The sequence below is a fragment of the Fusarium tjaetaba genome (assembly GCF_013396195.1).
Source record: "Fusarium tjaetaba strain NRRL 66243 chromosome Unknown NRRL66243_c0000040, whole genome shotgun sequence".
NCBI lineage: Eukaryota > Fungi > Ascomycota > Sordariomycetes > Hypocreales > Nectriaceae > Fusarium > Fusarium tjaetaba.
The window spans coordinates 88,162-108,339 of NW_023501236.1; the positions used below are offsets into that span (position 1 = coordinate 88,162).

The 20,178-nt window shown below is 49.3% G+C and overlaps 9 protein-coding genes across 9 annotated transcripts; 3 read left to right on the plus strand and 6 right to left on the minus strand.

Moving 5' to 3' along the window:
- Positions 1-65: 65 nt before the first annotated feature.
- Positions 66-1,831, minus strand: FTJAE_2198 (choline transport; the record flags this gene model as incomplete). The annotated part of the gene is made up of 5 exons (XM_037348367.1): positions 66-501; positions 553-851; positions 904-1,304; positions 1,355-1,663; positions 1,726-1,831. 5 exons carry the CDS (start codon positions 1,829-1,831, stop codon positions 66-68), a joined length of 1,551 nt encoding a protein of 516 aa, XP_037210702.1.
- A 707-nt stretch (positions 1,832-2,538) lies between these two features.
- Positions 2,539-4,389, plus strand: FTJAE_2199 (uncharacterized protein; the record flags this gene model as incomplete). The annotated part of the gene is made up of 5 exons (XM_037348368.1): positions 2,539-2,858; positions 2,910-3,177; positions 3,238-3,636; positions 3,691-4,011; positions 4,063-4,389. The coding sequence occupies 5 exons, from the start codon at positions 2,539-2,541 to the stop codon at positions 4,387-4,389; spliced, it is 1,635 nt and encodes a 544-aa protein (XP_037210703.1).
- A 162-nt stretch (positions 4,390-4,551) lies between these two features.
- On the minus strand, positions 4,552-6,582 carry FTJAE_2200 (uncharacterized protein; the record flags this gene model as incomplete). Its single annotated transcript, XM_037348371.1, has 1 exon — positions 4,552-6,582. The coding sequence occupies one exon, from the start codon at positions 6,580-6,582 to the stop codon at positions 4,552-4,554; it is 2,031 nt and encodes a 676-aa protein (XP_037210704.1).
- A 461-nt stretch (positions 6,583-7,043) lies between these two features.
- FTJAE_2201 (coagulation factor 5 8 type domain protein) lies at positions 7,044-9,116 on the minus strand (the record flags this gene model as incomplete). The annotated part of the gene is made up of 1 exon (XM_037348372.1): positions 7,044-9,116. One exon carries the CDS (start codon positions 9,114-9,116, stop codon positions 7,044-7,046), a length of 2,073 nt encoding a protein of 690 aa, XP_037210705.1.
- A 1,008-nt stretch (positions 9,117-10,124) lies between these two features.
- Positions 10,125-11,645, plus strand: FTJAE_2202 (non-ribosomal peptide synthetase; the record flags this gene model as incomplete). The annotated part of the gene is made up of 2 exons (XM_037348373.1): positions 10,125-10,314; positions 10,366-11,645. 2 exons carry the CDS (start codon positions 10,125-10,127, stop codon positions 11,643-11,645), a joined length of 1,470 nt encoding a protein of 489 aa, XP_037210706.1.
- A 561-nt stretch (positions 11,646-12,206) lies between these two features.
- FTJAE_2203 (glycoside hydrolase family 76) lies at positions 12,207-13,563 on the minus strand (the record flags this gene model as incomplete). Its single annotated transcript, XM_037348374.1, has 5 exons — positions 12,207-12,251; positions 12,298-12,709; positions 12,831-13,098; positions 13,161-13,329; positions 13,402-13,563. The coding sequence occupies 5 exons, from the start codon at positions 13,561-13,563 to the stop codon at positions 12,207-12,209; spliced, it is 1,056 nt and encodes a 351-aa protein (XP_037210707.1).
- A 1,374-nt stretch (positions 13,564-14,937) lies between these two features.
- FTJAE_2204 (uncharacterized protein) lies at positions 14,938-16,035 on the plus strand (the record flags this gene model as incomplete). The annotated part of the gene is made up of 1 exon (XM_037348375.1): positions 14,938-16,035. One exon carries the CDS (start codon positions 14,938-14,940, stop codon positions 16,033-16,035), a length of 1,098 nt encoding a protein of 365 aa, XP_037210708.1.
- Positions 16,036-16,420: 385 nt separating this feature from the next.
- FTJAE_2205 (Averantin oxidoreductase) lies at positions 16,421-18,107 on the minus strand (the record flags this gene model as incomplete). The annotated part of the gene is made up of 5 exons (XM_037348376.1): positions 16,421-16,577; positions 16,631-16,797; positions 16,846-17,142; positions 17,216-18,013; positions 18,069-18,107. The coding sequence occupies 5 exons, from the start codon at positions 18,105-18,107 to the stop codon at positions 16,421-16,423; spliced, it is 1,458 nt and encodes a 485-aa protein (XP_037210709.1).
- Positions 18,108-18,668: 561 nt separating this feature from the next.
- FTJAE_2206 (glycosyl hydrolase family 10) lies at positions 18,669-19,900 on the minus strand (the record flags this gene model as incomplete). Its single annotated transcript, XM_037348377.1, has 4 exons — positions 18,669-18,797; positions 18,849-19,309; positions 19,371-19,780; positions 19,830-19,900. The coding sequence occupies 4 exons, from the start codon at positions 19,898-19,900 to the stop codon at positions 18,669-18,671; spliced, it is 1,071 nt and encodes a 356-aa protein (XP_037210710.1).
- Between the last annotated feature and the right edge of the window lie 278 nt (positions 19,901-20,178).

The window sequence follows — 20,178 nt, forward strand, 5'->3', positions numbered from 1 at the left end:
ACCTGCTGCCGATTCCTTGCAATTCCTTATACTGCTAATAACAAAAGCCCAAGGGTTCCTATACTCTATTCTTCCTTCGCCTTCATCATTCTTTCAGTGTACTCCCTGCCAGCCTTTAACCACCATGCACCAATCAGTATTGCCAGACCGCCAACCACAACGCAAGTGTAGTTCATATTCGCAACCTCGACTGGCATAACGTAAGGGAAGGAGAAGAAGATAATGGCAAACGTAAGCCAGCAAACTGTCACAGTGTTGACAATGGGTCCGATCGTTGGACCCATGTGGAATACGCCTTTGTGCATGTTCTTCCTGCCGGTAAGTAGGTTGGTGAGAATCGGGAACATGTAGGAAATGTTGTTGATGGTGACGGCCGTTCCCAGAAGGGAGTTGAATGCGGTCGATGAACCAAGATATAGGCATCCGAGAGCAGCAATGACAGCTGTGACTGCAAGCTGGGAATTGAACGGGATCTTCAGGCTTGGGTGGACCCTGGACCAGCTGGAGTATGGTTAGAAATGGATCTCTCGAGTGGTGGAGTTATATACTTACACCTTGGATAACGGAATCGCTCCGTCACGGGAGAAGGCCCAGAAAATTCGACCAGTGCTAAGCTGTGAGCTAATTACGCATGGACCGAGAGCGATGAACAGGATGAACAGAAGACCAAAGGCACCGCCAGTCTTCTGGGTGACTTGGCGGAAGAGCTCTGCAAGCGGCATTCCCGTGTTGCCTGCCGTGAGCTGTTCAAAGTCCTGGATCGAGAACATGAGACTGACGAGATACGTGAGACCAGTGCAGAACGCGATGATCAAGGTAATGGCGATGGCGAGGGGAGCATTCTTCGAAGGCTGCTTCCATTCAGTGGCTGCTCATGAATATATAAGGATCAGTAGAACTTACGTTGGGCATCTCTTCTGTGATATGCGTCACTCCATCAAGACCGCCAAGAGAGTACAAAGGGTTAACCAGACCAGTAATGAAGCAAATGGCATTGTTGTTCCAACCAGTCGTGTTGATCCAAGTCCTGAAGACGAATTCGGGATCACGGTGTGTTGGGGCGCACGCAACTACGGTGACCAGCACAACGAGCCAGCCGATCTGTAGGTAGAAAAGCGAGAACTTGTTCAGGGCGGGGATTATCTTGTTGCCGAACATGACAACGCCAGCGGTAAGTAAGTTCAAGCCTTGGTAGACGATGAAAGTCTGCCAGGCCTTGATCTCGAGGTCGGATATGTATAGCGCGATCAATGCCATGAGGATTTGTGCGTAGATGATGTTGGTGGATGCAGTCGTAAAGATCCCTAGGGGCTGTCAGTGGCCAAGACTCTGCTAATCACAGGAGATGACTTACAGCCAAGAACACTGAACCAACCAGTCAGGAAACTCAAGATGCCAGTTGCTCTTCTCGGAGCCACTGCCGCGATCCAATGATACATGCCACCTTCCGTAGGGTAAGACGACACAAACTCGGCGAGTGACGCTCCAAGGAAACATTGCAGGACCGTCACGAGGATGAAGCCGTAGATGACCGCACCAGGACCTCCAGCTCCAATTTCAGTGATCAGGCCAAGACCTAATCCTGTCCATGAGATAGTCGTCGTAGAGGCCAGACCGATCAGACTCAGAGTGCTGAAATGCCGGTTGAGCTCTTGGGTATGACCTGATTGCGAAGGTTAGTACGACCGATCATTCTGATCGATAGCCATGACCTGTTTGACGAACCCATTTGCGCCAGACGAAGTTCATCGGCGTTTATCTCGGCCTTTGTCTCCGAAATATCCAGACTCCGCTTCATGCTGGATATACCTTGATCGTCTGGTGCATCCATTGTCGCTGAGGATAAGTCGCGATTCTCTTGTCTGTAATGTCACGATCGTAAATGTAAGGATATGAACCAGCCCTGCAGAGGTTTCATCATGGCTTCTGGGGTCACGCGAGATATAAGCATATTCATACCCTAGCGCGTTATCTTAATCCTCGAACGATAGCTTATCGGGTAGTCGGCACAACGCTCACATGTTGTGTAAGCATTGTGATATGCAGATCCCCTGTTCAGAACGGGTCTATGTAACCCACATTTCGTGCCTCTCCAATCGCGGAGACAAGTCGGATACAAGCGCGATAATACAGATGCACAATCAACGGCCAACTGCGGACCGGTTCGGCTAAAGCGCCGGTGAACGCCGTGATTAGATAGGATATCTTGAATCAAGAGATCGGTCTTGTGAGCCAGATAAGGCCGTAGTCTATGCGGGGTAACCAGCCCCTCCACATGGTTCATGTACTAGCATCGGGGAACTGAGCTAGGGTTATCATTGCGATACGTGGAAATTGGAAGGTCTGAACTCGAAGATGTTGATCGGCAGACTCTCGCATGACATGATGCCGAACTCGGCTTTCATGGTAGAATGGGGTTAACATCTCGCGCAACTAGTCTGTACCGATGTATAATAGTATGGCTTATAACATGGCATGGCCTCCTCGCACCTCTTCTTGTCTCTATCCACTCATACAGGTCGAGACAAAGTTGCAGTCATGCGTTTCTCATCCATCATAAGCCTTGCAGCTCTTGCAATCAGTCATGGAGATGCTGCCGGTAGCTATGTCAAGTCCATGTCGCCGAATGCGCAACAGCTCTTCACTGAGTCGATGGAATGGATGGATACCTTCTACGATAAGAAGGCAGGTTACCTGTACGACTTTAGCGCCTCGGTAGCTCTCCGCCATGAGACACGCAGCTCAGTCTGGTATGCCTTTGGTCTTTTGGCAAGAAACGAGGGGTCAGACGCCGCCGAGGCTGAGAAGATCATCAAAAACACCATTGATGCTCAGTACAAGGTCCCTGCTGATGAATGGTATGTCTAGCAGCCAATAGCGTAACTCGTTTAACTCTGACACTGCTTTAGGTATGGAGACTATCAACAGGAGCCTGAAGAGCCATACGTTGGCAGCCCAGCTTACCCTCCCAAGATCTACGGTAGCTGGGACCCCAACTGGCGCGGTTTCGTTGGTACGACCTTGGTCATGTGTATGGAAGAGTTTCCTCACTTGCTCAGCAAGAGCACCCAGAACCTGATTCTACACTCCCTGCATAACGCGACTAAGGGCGACGAGTACCGTTTCGGACACCTCGACAAGACGAAGGACAACCTTTACCCCTCCTACAGTAACCCTGTAAGTATTTCTGGCCAGGTGCTTTCTGTTTTACACGTTCTCTAACCGTGGTGATACCAGTCTATCATGCGTGCCTTTGTTTCTGGTTGGACCGGCCGTCGTCTCAATGACCGAAACATGACTGTAGGTGGCGAGAAGTACGCTCAAGAGATCATCGATCTCTTCAACAAACACAACACCCTCTCCGAATTCAACTCAGGAACCTACACCGGCGTGTCTCTTTTCGGTCTCATCTTGTGGAGCAAGTACTTGCCCAAGGACTCAGTTATGACTAAGAACGGGCCACGAATGGTTGAGAGCACCTGGGATGCTGTTTCCCAGCTGTGGCATCCAGGTATGAAGAACATAGCTGGTCCCTGGGATCGAGCTTATGGTTATGATATGAACCGCTACCTCAGCTTAATGGCTTTGTGGTTCTGGACTTTGACTGGAAAGGAGAGCTCCTCCCTGTCTTCTCATGTATTCAATCCCTGATCCTTACGGCGGCTGCTGGATTACTGACGCTGTGTATAGCCTCAAGTCATGTCGCACATGGCTGATTACGCATGGGCGCCTCTTTTCGCCGCTCTCGACAAGACACATCAGAAACTCATCCCGAAGAAGACACTCCGCAAACTCTCAAAGTTCCAAGGCGAGCATACATTTACAGGAAGCGCTTACTATCCTCCTTTCGATACTGCATCGCGTAACATTACTACCTGGCTATCCGAGGATCTTACTATCGGCGCCGAGTCCTATGATGAGATTGTTATTGGCGGTCCATCTCAGTCTCAGGAGTCTTTCAACCCTGCAGTGGTGCAGTGGAATACTGGAAACGAGATCTCATTCATTTCTGTATGAGTCCCGAGTCTTATCGCAGATTACCCAAGGCTAACAAGGTCACAGTTATACCCAACCGAGATGGCTCTCCAGTCCCGCGTGAAACCCGGCAAGCTCAGTTTATCATACCCCTACGGCAACGCCAGTTCTGTCTTCACCTTTGTCGTCGGCACCTTTGAGAAGAAGCGTACTGTCGCTAGCTGGGCCGACATTCAAGGTCTGGAGGTAAAGGTTTCTGGCAACGTCAACTCGACATATGCCCTTTCTTTTGCTGGCGGCTACGGTGGATCTGACACTCTGATTCGGGATTTTGAATTCTGGAACTTCACGTACACGATGCCTTCCGACTTTCAGGGCGTGCCTTCTGTCGAGCTTGATTTCAAGCTCATTTAGACGCAGTCTGCAATAATGTCCCTTGATGAAGGGGCTTGTAAAGAAGACAATTAATATTAAATAGTTATTGAAAGATAAATATCACCTAGCTAAGACTTACTACTCTGCATCACCGTGCCAATCTGTTGAGTCGATTTGCTTTTGTGTATTAATCGGTGTTGGCTAAAGATTCGCTGAGCCTAGTTCAACAAACTCGAACTTACTGCATACACAAGCCGGCGTCCCATATATCATCTTTCCAAGTATCCTATCATGCTCCACCACGATCCCGATGCCATCCAGAACATTCTCATCGTAAAGCAGCCCAGGAATTCTATAAACCTGGGCCCTATCCGGGGTAGGCTCCCCCCACATAACCAGTCGGAACACAGACCGCCGCCCACAAATCTTACATCTGATCTGACTAATACCTTCCATTGGAGTTCCGTACTCTCGCAGGAACCAGTCTGCTTCTCCGGCTGCAAGTTCCAGACGTGACTCTCGTGCGTGCTTGCCTTCCTTGCTCAACTTCAAGACCCTTATGAGCTTCTTCGCAATCTCTAACCTCTGCTGAGTCGCGTCTTGCCCTGGTTTGATGTCTAGCAACGGCCCGTACTTTTCCAAAAGTCCCTGTATCTTATCAAGATCATACCTGGCGGTCGCGGTACAGACATCTCCAGGCTTTGCATCATTCCATTCCATGTTTAATGCTTTATGTTCGCTCCGAGGGAATATGCGTTCCATAGCCTCACATAAAGCTTGGGGTTCCTGGCCGCTAGCCCGGACAACCTTGGATAAAATATAGTCCACGACTGATTCCGCGTCCCCTCCGAAGTCGCAGTACTCAAATGTTTCAATGATACCAACCGTCTGGAGTTGGGGCTGGATCTTGCCGCCCCGAATGATTGGCTGAGACGTCGCTTTCCTATGACACCTGCCCATGTCCCAGAGCTTCCACGTTCCCGTCGAATACCCACGCAGCCACGGTGCTCGGGGGTCTATGTCTTCACCTGGTGACGGGATGAACAATAGAGGGGAGTAATCTCCCTGCTGTAGCGCAAATGTCGCCAGAGAAAAGAAGTATACAAAGCGGTTCTCGATGAGAACAAGAGGATCTTGTTTCGGTCGGAAGTCAAGCATCTTCCCTAGAGCCAAAAAGTAGTCTCTTGTATACTGACACTTCCGATGGCCCAGAATTCCGATTGCCCACCCGAGAGTTCGGTGCATTTCGTGCTCATTCTTCCATGCTTCCATGTCTATCCATGAAGTCATCCGTTTTAGGGTCGTATTCTGCTTCCAAATGTCCTCTGTGACAATCGAATTGCTTCTTTTCTTGACCCATTTCGTGTGCGCAGTGTCTAGTTGATGGCATACATCCCTAGCATAAGTATCAGATAACGTGTAGTCCTCCGTGAGAACAAGGACGTCATTACTCTGGATGTACTCTAGTGTCACCCACATGCGGTCAAACCACCGAGACCGAATAATAGCCGCCAAGTCGACAATAAACTTATCGTAGGGAGAGTCCTTGACCTGGCCCGAGAGATGGGTTGCCCTGACGTCGTCCAGATGGATTACTGTTTTCGCAGCATGGTTATATATCTCTGGTATCAGAAGAAGGAGCCGTTCCTGAACCTCGGGCCGCCATTGTGGAACGCTCAAGTAGTCATGCCAGACTTCGCAACCTGGAAACTTGGCTTCAAGCGCCAGGAGGGTTCTGGATGGAATTTGGTAAACCAGCCTGGAAACTTCGATGCTCTCTAGACGAAGGTCCTGCGCAGTGGCCACCGCGGGGTGCCAGGCATGTGAAATGGGGATATAGTTGATCTTTTTAGCCTTTATGCAGGACAGGTGTCTGTTGAAGATTCTCAGATTCCACGGTGATACTGGCTCCTGAGTGATATCAATGACAGATAATTGTTGGTTGCTGTTCCCGGCGGCTATGGTTCGTATTGGAGGTTCGCCATCCGGAAGGAATTGTCTTCCGCATGACACGCAATCAGAATCAAGGCCGGTGCCCCATACGTATGATAAGAATGAAGACTGTGGGGTCTGTCGCAATTCGCTGTCGACATGGAATGACACACTAGGCTCCGGTGATACGGCTAGTGAGGCAGTGCTGTTGTCGCGTTTCCTCTTGAGATCTGAAGTACTTGACACAATACTGAGAGAAGTTGGGCCACTGGCAATGCCATCGGCAAGGTTCTCGCTCATGTCAAATGCATTGAGTATGATTCAAAGAAAGGGCTTAATTGGGCTAGCTGCTGGGCGGGCTAAGCCAATAAGGCGGCTTGGCACGGGAAAGCGTCCGGCCGACGTAAAATTCCAACTAAGGCCAGTTTATCACAGGCCTACTCAAGCCTAATGAGACGATAGGACAATGGCGATGGCGCTGAGGGGAGCATGATAACGAGGTACCGTGTAGTAAGAGACGAAGACGAGCCAGCTGAAGTCAGATTAATTTGGTGGCTGGCTTGAGATAAGGAAAATCGCGCTAAGATAAGCATAACTAATCAGGTCACGTCTCACGCCAATCTCATAGTTATGCAGGGCGAAGCAAAAGAGCATCATTAAGTCAACCAATGTGCTTTTCAACAGCAGTTCAAAAGCAATGTAATTCCTTCAAGTAAAATGGTTTCTAAAATTTCCAAAGGCCAACTACGCTGCTAGCTTGACTATTCCCCTGATGTCCAAATCTCAAATTCAGATAGCCCCCATCCAACACCTGACCCAGCATTAGGTGCCTCAACACGCAGTCGAGAAGTCAATATGGAAGGGAAGACGATCTTGGTCTCGGCATTTGAGCTGGTTGGTATCGGAGTACGAGCCTGGTCGGGAACTTCTACCCAAGCATTACCTGTCCAGTACTGAAGGTCGTAACTGGTAGGGATCCGAACACCATCAGAGTCATCGTAGAAGAAGAGCCGCACATTATCGACAGCTTGATCCTTGCGTAAGTCGACTCCGAAATAATCTGTCGAATTTGGACTATTGTACGAAGTCCATCGGCTGTTTTGTGGAATTCCTGTCCGGAAGATCATTCCGTTGATGGCCCCCATAGGATCATCCGCTGGAGACGTGTATGAAGCAAAAGCGAGGGGAAGTCGAGGATCTCGCTGGCCATTTGCTACGATGTTTGCTTGGGAGGAAACTGGTGTTGGGACAGATGGACCGACATCGACCTTTATAAGACCGATTGTTTCGCGACTCCCAGCAAGCTGACCATCAACGTAAACTTTCAAGCCTTGGCCTCGGTCATAGACTGAACCTGTTCTGTCCCATAAGACAGTTATAGAGTGGCCATGGTACTCCACGTTCTCAACTGCAAAATAGTCCCAGTTTAAAGGGGCCAAAGGATTGACAACCACTGTTTCACCAGACTGGCCTCGAATCCCGATTAGGCCAGCTAAAACATTATCAACAAAGGTCGAGTGGTTATAATCTTCGCTGTGATTGTAGCCATCATACATCCATTTGTCTTCATCAGGATGATGAGCTTCAGCCACATAAGGTTGCCCGTTCTTGTATTGTGTTCGAGCGTATCGATGCAGCATCTCGTAATAGTCCTTGGTAGTGATGTATTTCTGCGCTGGATAATCGTGGAGAACATTCTCAACCGCAGTTAGAGTCTGCGATGTCGCAAACGGCCATGAAGGGCCATCCCATCGGCAGCAATTCTCTGCCTCATACATGAACCACTTACTTCTTCGCTCAGCTGTAGTTGGGCCAAAGTCCGATAAGAATCCTTGGGGATCTTTGAGCTGGGAGAAGGCGGCGAGTTGGGACTCATCGCACGGTATCTCAAACATCCAGGGAAGATAGCCCATGATTTCTCTAGTACCCAGCAAGGAGCCGGAGGGGTTGTCGTCACGGGCCTGGTGTTTGTAGAATTTGCTCTCACTATCCCACAAATGCTTTTGTACGGCCATTTGCAGACTTTCTGCCCGGCTTCGGTATTCATTTTCAAGATCAGAGTCTCCAGCCAAAGCAGCAATTTTGGCTATAGCAATGGCATCTCCATACTGATAAGAATTGATCGTTGGCCGGAAGCCAGCACCTCCATGATAGGGGTCACTAGACTCGTAAGAAGCAGCTGTGTACTCCGTAGCATCCCAAACAGGCACCTGCCAATACAGGCCTAGAGAGCTGGAATAATGGTTATCCGAGCCTCGATACTGCTTCACCAGATTTGCAAGCTGTCCAACTACAAAGTCTTTATCTCCCGTGACCAAGTATTGTTTCCACAATGCAGTGGCAGCCCAGAAGCTGTACTCGTGCGCCCAGTCAGAGGTATCTTTGTTGACCTCGTCTCTCATTGGTTTGGGGAACTGGCCTGGTCCAGCGAGCCAATACTTTGCGATATCCTGACCATATCTCGTATCACGTATCCACCGACCTTCGGTGATATGATGACCTGCAGCAGCCACGATACCGCCATACGGTGCGCCATAGCTGACGGGGTTCAAGAACTCACTGGCTATGTAACCATACTCTGTTCCAGTGTAGACAAGGTGTTCTTTGTAGGTCTGCCAGCGGTAGTAGTATACCTCCTGGATTTGTTTATCGGGTATGTCCAGTAGAGGGATGTTCTTCTCGAACCATGGCTGGTCTTCTAGACCTTTTAGAAGCAGATCCCGATCGAGTATATCTGTCCCTCTATCGGACGATGACATGACGTGTAGGAATCCAAAGTGGAAGCCTGAGTACAGCAGTCCTCTGAGTAAATCTCGGGCGATGCAGAATAGCATGGAGTTTTAGGAAATCCATTCGATGGTAGTAGAGTTACGCTCTAAAGCTACAGCTGATGTTGACGTCACAAGCTTCAGTGCTTATTTTATAGTGGAAACGCCACATACCAGTACGAGGGTTCTGTGATTCAGCGTGGCATACTGCAACAGACTTAATCTCATTCATGGAGCAAGGCACGAGCGGTTATTCTCTACCCCTTCTAGAACACCCAATCTATAACGCATCTCATAATACAACATCTCTGATTCAGTATAAAGTCAAGTAACGTAACTCGCGTGGTTCTTAGGGCTGCTCGCTAGTATCTGTGGCGCTCGACCATTGAATCACTAGCTATTACAAGCTTAGTTGGCATTCCAATGTCTTCTAGCAGCAACACATTGAGAGGTAACGGTCAGATGATGAGCTACACCTTTCCTTTTTTGAGTGGAAGGAGGGGTTCCTTACTACTTGCGTCACGATGCTTTCTCTCAGCCACCAGACAGTTTCCACCCAAGACTGAGGGCCCAGGGCCTAGAGGACATCAGAAGATGAAGCTCCCAGACTTGTATAAGCGCTAAGTGCCAAAAGGGTTAACGTCTTAGCTAACCCTAAGCTCCAGCAAGCCATCGTCCAATCATAGAACGTGCTAAAGCTGTGCTTTTCGAACCAGAGCGAATGCGAGCTCGGCCACCCCATGCGCCACGTTGCTATTGTTGGACACGCATGCTAGCCATAGCTCGTGTCGAATCTGTCTCTTGCGCAAAGCTTAGATCGCTCAACCCCGTAGCTTCATTAATGACGTTGCCAATTGACTTCCACGCGCAATCCGTAATGGAGCTATGGATACGACTGACAATAATGGAGTATGTTGCGTGAAACGTAACAGTCGTTTGTTGGAGTATTCGATCTTTTCGATCAGATGAAGCAAAGTAAGTTGACGTTGATAACCATTATATAACTCGGAGTCCCATTCGTGAAACCGAAGACATCACCAACAACCCATCAATTCCTCAATAGCTTTCACAGCCATGTCTCCTCAACTCGAGACAGTTCTTTCGCTCAATGATTCAATGTCTGATCTTTCTTTACAGAGAGTGTCACACTGCGATACGAACGCCCAAGAATCTTTGGGTGGGAAAATAGAGAATGTGTCGATTACTCTACCTCCAGTCACGCTGCCAGATCAAAAGGGCTCAGAAATGACACGCGACCTTCGATGTAAGTGCTCTGGCTCGCCATCTGTCAAGCACCCATACTAATTCTCGTCAGACAAACACGCTTCGACTTACCGAAGAATCTTCGCATTCATCTTCATCACCAACTTGGCTGTGTTTATTGCCCTTCTAGTCACCTCTAAAGCCAGTATCTTATCAAGAGATGCCGCCAGCGCAGCTTCTGCAAATCTCATGGTGTGCATCCTGTTTCGACAAGAAGAATTCGTGAACCTTTGTTACGAAATCGTCGTGCTGGCTCCTCATTCGTGGCCGCTCTCTATTCGGAAACGACTAGCCAAGGTCTTTCACTACGGAGGTTTCCATAGTGGCGCCGGAGTAGCTGCTACTGCTTGGTACATGGCCTATACCATCCTTGCCACTCAAGAATGGGCTGCGGACAGACAAGAGTACAGACTTGTCAACATGATAACCGGTTGGATTGTTGTTGCAATGTTCCTCATCATTCTCGTCGCGGCTTATCCCAGCATTCGAAGAAAGTTCCACGATCATTTCGAAGCTTTCCATCGATTCGCCGGCTGGGTATCTTTACTCGCGTTTTGGGTACATAACATTGTGTCAGCTCGTGTTACGGCACATGAGTGGGACGAGTCAATTGGTTATGCTCTTGTACGATCTCCCAACTTCTGGTGTATCTGTGTTACGACCTCATGCACGATCGCATCATGGTCCCGACTGCGCCGCCGGGTTGTGTACCCCGAGAAGCTGAGCGATCACGCCACTCGTCTTCACTTCAAGTACCGAGGAATGAAACCCTTCTACGGTCTGAAGATCAGCGACAAGCCCATGACAGAGTGGCACGCGTTTGCTACCATTCCCGATATCGAGCCGGAGTCTGGCAAGGTTGAAGGCTTCAGTGTTGTCGTTTCCAATGCTGGAGATTTCACCAAGAAGCAGATCATGAATGACAGTGAGCGCAAGGTCTGGGTTCGCGGTGCCCCTCTTCACGGGCTTCTTTACACATCAAAGCTCTTTCGTCGAATCGTCATTGTCGCTACTGGATCTGGTATCGGGCCTTGCCTTTCCCTTCTCCACGCCGATGAGACCCCTCGCCGTGTCCTCTGGTCTACTCGTGATCCTGAGAAGACATACGGACCAACAGTTGTCGGTGCAGTTCAACGAGCTGATCCAAATGCAGTCATTTGGAACACTACTGAGCGAGGTTATCCGGATATTGTCCGTGAGACTTACCAACTTGTGGTGGAGTCTGATGCAGAGGCAGTGTATATCATCTCGAACCCCAAGGTCACTGAAAAGGTTGTTTTTGGTATGCAAACACGTGGTGTCCCAGCATATGGAGCCATCTTTGACTCTTAGAAGTTTAGATAGCGGGAATCAGGGTGCTTTTGTTTAAGTTTTAGAAAATCGGTGGCTTTTGCATAGACTATAGATTATAAAAGACCCGAGGCCAAAATACATTCAACGATTACTAGAGCAACAATTACATAGCGTGAGCAAGTCTCCCAAAACTCAACACCTGACTCTTCTAGTCCAAAGACAGAGACTGGTAAATCTCAAACGACAGGTATCAAAGGGTCGGCCCCTGGTCTAAGAAGTGATCCCACAATCATATCTTCTTCCCCATATACTAATACATTCAGATATTGTTTCTGGTGGCATTAAATGGGCTCTTCCCTGCGGGTATAAAAACATCTTTTCAGCATCAATCTAGTAGTAGCGGTACCTAGATACTTATAGATCCAGACTGAACATAACTGATACGCCAACTCCGGTGTCGCCGAGAGCAACGAGACTCAAACGCCTGATATAACCCTATCCACTTTGCCTTTTATAATTCATTTCTTTGGCTTCCTTCCCCAGACGACATAAAGAGGCATATAGGCATGAATGCGCGGGTTCACGAGATCTCGCCGAACATCAATTAGAGACACCTATAAGCGAGTTAGCAGCTGAAAGCATCGTCTGGAACATCAGTATAGCATGTTGGGCTATATGCAGCCTAGCGTACCTCAATCTGAGCACTGGTCCGCTCAAAGGCCTTATTCAAGAGCTGATAAGAGAACCCAGATAGTCCATCGAGCATGTGATCAGCCCACATCCACCCTACCTGCTTGAGCCGTGAGTCCTTGGCCCAGCCGTTGATAGGCATCTTGATGATGCGTTGGTGGACATCCACAAAGCCAACCCGCTCGTAGATCTCTTTGAGCTTTTCGCCAAAGATGGCCGGACGCTCTAGCTTATCCGCCGCCGCTATCAAGTCATTGCACCATGTCGCAACCGGGCCTTGAGGATCAAGTGTGTCGTCGTCGCACAGGGGAATGCAGTCCGTCTCTTGCGACTCAAACCAGCCGCCGGGCTCAAGCGCATTGAAGGCTTGCTGGGCTATCTGCGTCTCAAAGTCGGACCAGCATCCAGAAGTGCTACGAGTGTGAATATAGTCGAATTTGTGATTGAACATCCACTCGTCGCTTCTATTATACCTTGGTCAGAATGATTGGTCGGATAGGTCGGATGGGTCGGATGTTGCGGAAAGAGACTTACGAGTCCTCGACGTAGAAGTAGACATTTGGAGGCACGTCGTTTGGTTGAATGGGAGACAGGTCTGTGCCGATAATTGTAGCGTTGGGGAAGATATCACCCATCTGAATAGCCCAGTCGCCTATCCCTGTGGCGATATCGAGAATATTCTTTGGTGGCCTTCTAGTAGAGAGCGGTGCCAGGTACAGCTTGCCTTTCATAATCATCTTATAGCACTCGCCCATAATTCCGAGTCTCTCTTGCTCTGTATTGTCATTAGGGAACAGATATGCTATATGGGAGTGAATGGTCAGTCAAATGTTGTGAAACTGCAAAGTAATCTGTGTTGCTTACATCCAGCACGATAAGCATGATAGGTGCGACCAAACTCTTCGGGAAACGTCTGCACACTATCCGTCAACGAAGCCGAATCGTCCCAATCCTCGACCTGGATGAAACTCGACGTCGCTGATGAGGCATGTTCTGCTGAAGAGGCCGATCTGGCCGCAGACTGAGCCTGAGACTGAGATGAGAGAAAAACACACCAAGTCAGCTCGCTGCAACGTGCTCTTGACAGGGGACAAGTTCAGCCTACATTAGCTCCCAAGGGAAGACCGTCTGTCGCCCTCAAGTCAGTCGTCGAGGGGCAGTTGAAAGTGAATTCCCCACTTCGGGCATTGACCTCGTTTCCACCGCGGGCATCTCGGTCTTGGCCCTCCAACGGCTGCTGGCTCTGTTGGTCCACCATCGAGTCCATGTATCGACACGACGACGTGGTCGTGTATATGTTGGTTGGCTTGGTTTGATATGGGAAGAAATTTGATCATAATGCGGCTCAGGCCCTTTGAGCAAATCGTGGTGGTTGGCGAAGAGACTAGTGGCTGACTGGAAATTAATTCCTCCTTTTCCGATGTTAGCGTCAATATTTCTGCAAACAGCCATTTCGCGCAGCTACAAGAGCAGCTCAGTCTTGAATGAGATTAGCTCTTGTGAAAAAGCATTTCTTACGAAAAGTAAATGCTGCAACTAGTTAGTATACAGAGTTTCTATGTCAGGATAAGTAAAACTGCCAGATTAAACTCTCACTAAGAGATATAGTCGGAGTCCTCTATACATTAAACTGCTACCCAAATGTCTGGCATGTTATTCGTCCCGCTTGGCCGGGAATTCTACCGGTTCCGTGGCTCTGGTAATGTCTTGTCACACTTGGTCCATGTCCCTGGTACTTGAGACGAACACGTCACGCAAAAATGAGAGGGGGGACCCGACGGCCTCGGATTGGCCCGGCTTCGACGGAGCATGGACCATCCTCTTTGAGACCTGTTCGTGAGGCCTGATGTGGATGCATGCTTCGGCTGTTACCGTACCCTCAAGGATGCTTATGCACTTCACAACCAACACGTTCAGAAAATGGCGCAAACCGTTCCTTACACATGATAGAGCACCTGACCTGTTGATCAAAGCAAGTCCGAGATCACCAATTGCAAAAACGGTGGAATGGCGGATCATAAACGATGCTCAGTACTAACAGCCCCCGCTTCGCTTCAGGGTAGTCAAGTTGCTTGATCAGAGTGGCAATCTAACGTCGCCGCTATAGCTTTAGATATGGTTCCCTCGCCAGTAACTCCCGCTTACTGATGACCGGTCATATCACAAGTGTTCTAGGTACGCTAAGAAAATGATCTAGACATGCGTGACAGCGTGGCCCGCTACGCTTCTGGCGGCAACCGGGCAAACCTCCCACATATGGCTCAACGTGCGCTCCATCCTGGCTTCGCTTGTACCAAAGGTCCATACGCGATCACCAACGGACAGCCAGTAGCGGCATTTATTCCTTGCAAACTTAGCAATACAACATAACAGAAGGGAGCCGATTATAGTCTCTTTGATACGTGTCATTTCAATGATATATGTCGTGGAATATGATATGATTCCAAACACCGAGGGCCGGGAATATCACCAGAATAAAAGAGGGTTTAGCTGGCCGAGCTATCTAGGCCAGATAAAGGAATTCCTGTCCGTGCCCGTGTCCTAAAACTCATCGTTCTCAGCCACTATTCTCTACTTTGCTTTTCAGTTCAGATCGACTATCCGTTTGCAGTCCACTTCACACTTAATTATACCTTCCGCTATGGCATCTTCCGACGATCAGTGTGAGGTACCCGAGCTGCTTACCCGCTTTACTAGCTGGAAGCATCCTCAGACGGCCCACATATTCCAGTACTCCAGACAGAGCTGTGACCGCTCACTCAAGGAAGTCTCTCAAAATGAAGTTATCTCGCGCAATGGCGAATTTGCCGCATGCGGAGGTCTCTACGGAAGCTGGGTCTACCCCGGTGGCGACGCTGAGAGGATCAAAGTCGTTGCCGACTTTTATTCAGCCTGGGTCTTTCTAGATGATCTTATCGACAATAGCATTGACATGAAGTATACATGCGATGTGCTTGACGACATCAAGGCCCGGGTGACAGGTCCTCTCAAGGGAGATGAAGGCCTCGACCATTTGTTCAGGCTTTGGAGCCACGAGGGCTGGAACAGCGAACTCCTCCAGCTCGCAAAGGCTGAAATAGATCTCTGGCTCCATTGTACCCAGGCTCTTCGCAAGATTGAAGTGGAACAAGAACCGGTCTCCGTGGAGGAATACTTGACCTACAGGCAAACCAACGCCGCCATGGGTCTCATGTTCCTCATCATGCCATTCACGAGACCTGATCTTGCCGACGACCTCCTTCGGCTGCGCAAATGGTCGCCGGATACCCTCAAGAACATTTTCAGCTACAGCGGCCGAAATATGGGCGTCATTCTCGACCTCTACAAGCTCAATGCCCACCATGCGCAGATCACGGAATACAGCCACATCGCTGCAATTGTCCAACAGAACTCCGACATCCGCATGGACTTCCAGCAAGCTGTTGACGCCTCGGCTGAGATCTTCCATGAGTATGAGGACAAGCTTGCCGTCGAGTTTGCCAACGTCGCTACCTTGAGCCCTCGACTCGCCAAAGCGTTAGAGGATGTTCACGCCGGTAGCATTGCTTGGCTCAACCTAATGCGCGGTCGCAGATACGTCAAGAAGACCCAGTCACGACGTCGCGGCTATGGCGCAATCATCGCTGCGATCATCATCTGTGGGCTCCTCCTGGCTGTTGTTCTTATTATGTGGCTATGGCCTTCTTTGTGGTTCCATTATGTTCCGGTTGGAGGCAGACAGATCTTTGCGGAGATGTAATCCAGAACACGGAATTGGGATAGTATGGTGGGGGAGATTTCATTTTTACTTTCATTTTATTTCACGACATTTAACGACATTTAACGACATTGGGCGGCTAGCGTAACTGAATTAGTTTACTGAAGTTTGCATTAAATATCACATGTTCATACCGAGGTCGATCAAATCTACAGGGGTGAAAACGTGACATGTCAAGTGCTTCTTCTGAGACCCCAAGATAAAATAGTCACAGCAGTCATTTGCAATTATCACCAATTGACCAGGTAACATATAAAAAAAAGTACAATTTTAAAGACAAGCAAAAATCACAAAAATTAAGGAAAATTTGCGTCGCTTGGTCATTACGATTCTATATGCGATGATGGATCTCTATGGCCGATCTGACTTACCGAATAGCTTTGAGTACTGCCCAAAACGGCTGCTTGTCCCACAGCATGTACGCTTTTTGTTTAGTAGTCCAGCCTCTGCTTTCCGGCACCGATTCAATGTCAAAATTGTAGACGAGGCGCGCCAATGCCAGGCGTGTTTCAGCCCAGGCGAGACTATAAAATCATCAGCTCCACGATCGGTTGATGAGATAAGTAGGGGCACTTACTTGCGACCAGGGCAATTTCCGTGACCCAAACCAAATGGCTGGAACGCGTCAAAACGGTCTTCAGAGAATTCGGGGTCCTTCATAAAACGCTCAGGATGATATTCGAGAGCCTTTTTGAAGTTTCGCTCAGAGTGGTTGGTGGCCCACGAAGCAACAGCGACAACCGTCTAACTCGATCAGCTTTCATGGTTTACTTGTAGACATTCTTGACTCACATTCTCTGGCACAGCATGGCCAGCGATAACTGCACCGCCATGGGGGACGACTCTTGGCAACGCAGGCGGGACAGCGGGAAAACATCGCAGGGCCTCGTTCAAGCAGGCAGCGAGGTAGGGCAGTTGGTTGACAGACACTATTGTGATATCTTCCTCGTTCTTGAAGGTTGATCGAACTTCCTCAGATAGTTTCTGGAGTTTGGCTGGATTGTCAGTCAGCAGAGAAACTGCTGCCACCAATAGAGTGACAGAGCTCTCAGAGCCTGCTGTGATCAGAATCGTGGCATTCTCCATAAGCTGAGCAAATGTCTTCAATGGCATTCTCGTTAGTGCACCGATTGTAAAATGACAAGAAAGGTGAAAGACATACCAGAGGCGGTTTTCGGTCAAGAAGGGGTTGGAAGATATCCAGTCTTGGCTTTTCCACCTTGATGCGAGCCTCGACCTTCTCCCTTGTGAGATGTTCATGCAGTATCTTCCCCCTCAGAAGGGAGCTGCCTGACAAAACATGGACAATTCGTTGAAGCCCCAGGTACATCAATACCTGCATAATGGCAAACTCCCTAACATTCTGACTCACAGCTTTGACCCATGGATGGTATTGCTCAGATTCAAGGCCCCCAAAGTCGGATCCAAAGCCAAGATTTCCGATGATATCGAAAGTGTAGTGGTTAAACCACTCGCGCAGATTGACAGGCTTTCCGTCCTTTGAAGCCTCAGTCAATTTGCGGATGAGTGTATCCGTATATCCTTGGATAATGGGCTCCTGGAACTGCAGCGATCGTTCTGAGAATGCTGGCGAGAGCTGCCGCTTCATAGAATCATGATACGGCCTATCTAAAGAGACAAAGGTCTCTGGAGCGCTGGGACCAGCCCATTGATAGAATCTGTCATATCTGGCGAAGTCACCAAGCCGAGCTGAGCCTCCATGAGCGACATAGATGTCTCTCCATGCCTCTGGGTCAATGAAAGACAGCTCGTTGGGTCGGATGCGCACAACAGGGCCATATTGCTTGTGAAGACGTTCAGTCTCGAACAAAAGCTCTCCACGCAAGAACTTGTAGTGGCGATACAATGGGGAAGCCCGACAGAGAAGCGGACCAGGAAAGTTACGCAGCGGGTGCAGGAAGATGTTATACACCACGTATCCAATACAGAGGACTGTCGTCTAGGCGATAATTAGCTTAGAACGCAGAGGAAAAGCCGTGGTGTCTGAGACATACAGCAGCGACGCCTCCAGCTAGGATCGAGACACTAAGCATGGTGGCTACAATGAAGCAATGCTTTTACTGGCGATAGCATGAGAACGAGAACAGTAGATCATCCAGCTAACCGATCTTGGTGAGGTTTTATTGAACTGCAATCGGAACTCATGGAAGGCAATATAATCCCCGCTTCCCCATTGCATGCCTAGCGCGTTTTTAACGTTGTCAACATCATTTTCTGAGATTCTCTTATCATTTATGACTAGACAAGGATTCACTCTCCAAAGACTGATCTTACGAACTCAACAGCCGATGTGTGCATTTACAAATACGTGGCTCGCTATTAGAGGCTGGGGGGGTTTTGGTGTGAGTGGGTATGCAAGGGAGGACCAACATGCATAATAAACAGGATATGGAAAAGCTTAGAACTAAGACTTCGAGTAGTCTCCACTTCCCGTAAGAAACCCAATAAACCAGCAAGGGTAAAAAGAATCGGAAATAAGTTCTCTTTTGGGACAAAACTGTATCCAAGTTAAATTGACCACGGACACTGTAGAAATAGCAGTCTGATATAAAGGGCCTATGTACAGTATCTAGCTGCTGTATTTCCACTAAACCTTAGCGGCGGTTAATGGTGTTCAAGGTGGAAGTATACGAGGGCTTCTTCTGGAAGTTGTCGTTCCAAAGGAGAGCAGATCCCTCACCGGGGAAAGTTCCGGGGACCCAAGAGTACTTATCAGAGATACCCTGCAAGCTATTAGTACGAAATAAATCAAGCATGTGAAGCGAGAAACATACCCAAACGGTGATACCAACGCATCGCTTAACATCCATGCAAGAGCCAACGATTCTGGCATATGCATCGGCATTGGTCTGGAGCTTCTGCTGGGTAGCAGGAGTGTTCATGCGAATGTCGAGCTCAGTGTAGGCAACGTCGACGCCCAGATCAGCGAGGCCCTGGAGGACGGAAGCCAGCTTGGCTCGCGAGGGGGTAGGGGTGTTTTGGGTAGGAGTGCTCTCGCTGGTCATGTGAGCCTGCAGACCGATGCCGTCGATGCGGAGACCGTAGGACTTGACGAGTCTGGCGATGCGCTTGGCTCCCTCGGTCTTGGCGTTGCCGTACTCGAGGTTGTAGTCGTTGTAGTAGAGCTTGGTGGTGGGGTCTGCTGCCAGGGCCATGCGGAAGGCGATGGGGATGTAGGCCTCGCCAATGACGCGGAGGAAGACGCTGTCACGGTAAGTTCCATCCTCGTTGAGAGCTAAATGATTGGTTAGCCTTTTCGAAGTGTCTAAGAGCCTCATCACGTGAGTCTAACTTACCCTCGTTGACAACATCCCAGTGAGTGCACTTTCCACGGTAACGTCCCATGACGGCGTTGATGTGATCTCTCATCACAGCCTGTAGAGTCTGGTTGTTCCAGTTGCCGTTGGCAACCCATCCTGGGAGCTGGCTGTGCCAAACAAGAGTATGGCAGCGCAGCTCGTAGCCTCGTGAGGTAGCGGCAGCAGCGTGCTGGTCAGCGGGACCCCAGTTGAACTGGCCGCGGTTGGGCTGGATGGCCTCCCACTTCATGGCGTTCTCGGGGGTGATGGAGCCAATCTCATTCCTGTTGTTGATGACGTTGGTCTCTGCCTGGTCATTGCGCACGGTGAGAGCAGTACCGAAGTACTGCTTGCCAGCGGCCTTCATGGCAGCGTGGAGGCCAGTGGCCTGTCGTGCTTCAACATCACTGTTGTATGTGAGCGATGGTATTGTCATTCTCAAAGTATATGACTTACGGAACGGGGTTAGCAACGGCGAAGCCATTGAAAGCGGCCAAGGCCACTGTGGGGATGAGACTGAAACGCATCTTTGCAGCTGATGATAGTGAATGAAGAACGAGACTAAGACTTGTCTGCGATGAGCCAGAACATCTCTCTAGATCCAGCGATTCATTTCATATTATATATCAAAACTGTTCATGATGTCAATTACCTAATGTTTCCCGGCTAAATCGACGTCTTGGTCGTTTCACCTCTCGCGGCACTTTCATCCTAGATGGCTAAAACCAGGTCCGGGGTTATTAGCCGGCTCGGCATAGCCAAATCAGCAGACAGAAAACGTGTTTCTGTGCAAGCATATGCTATT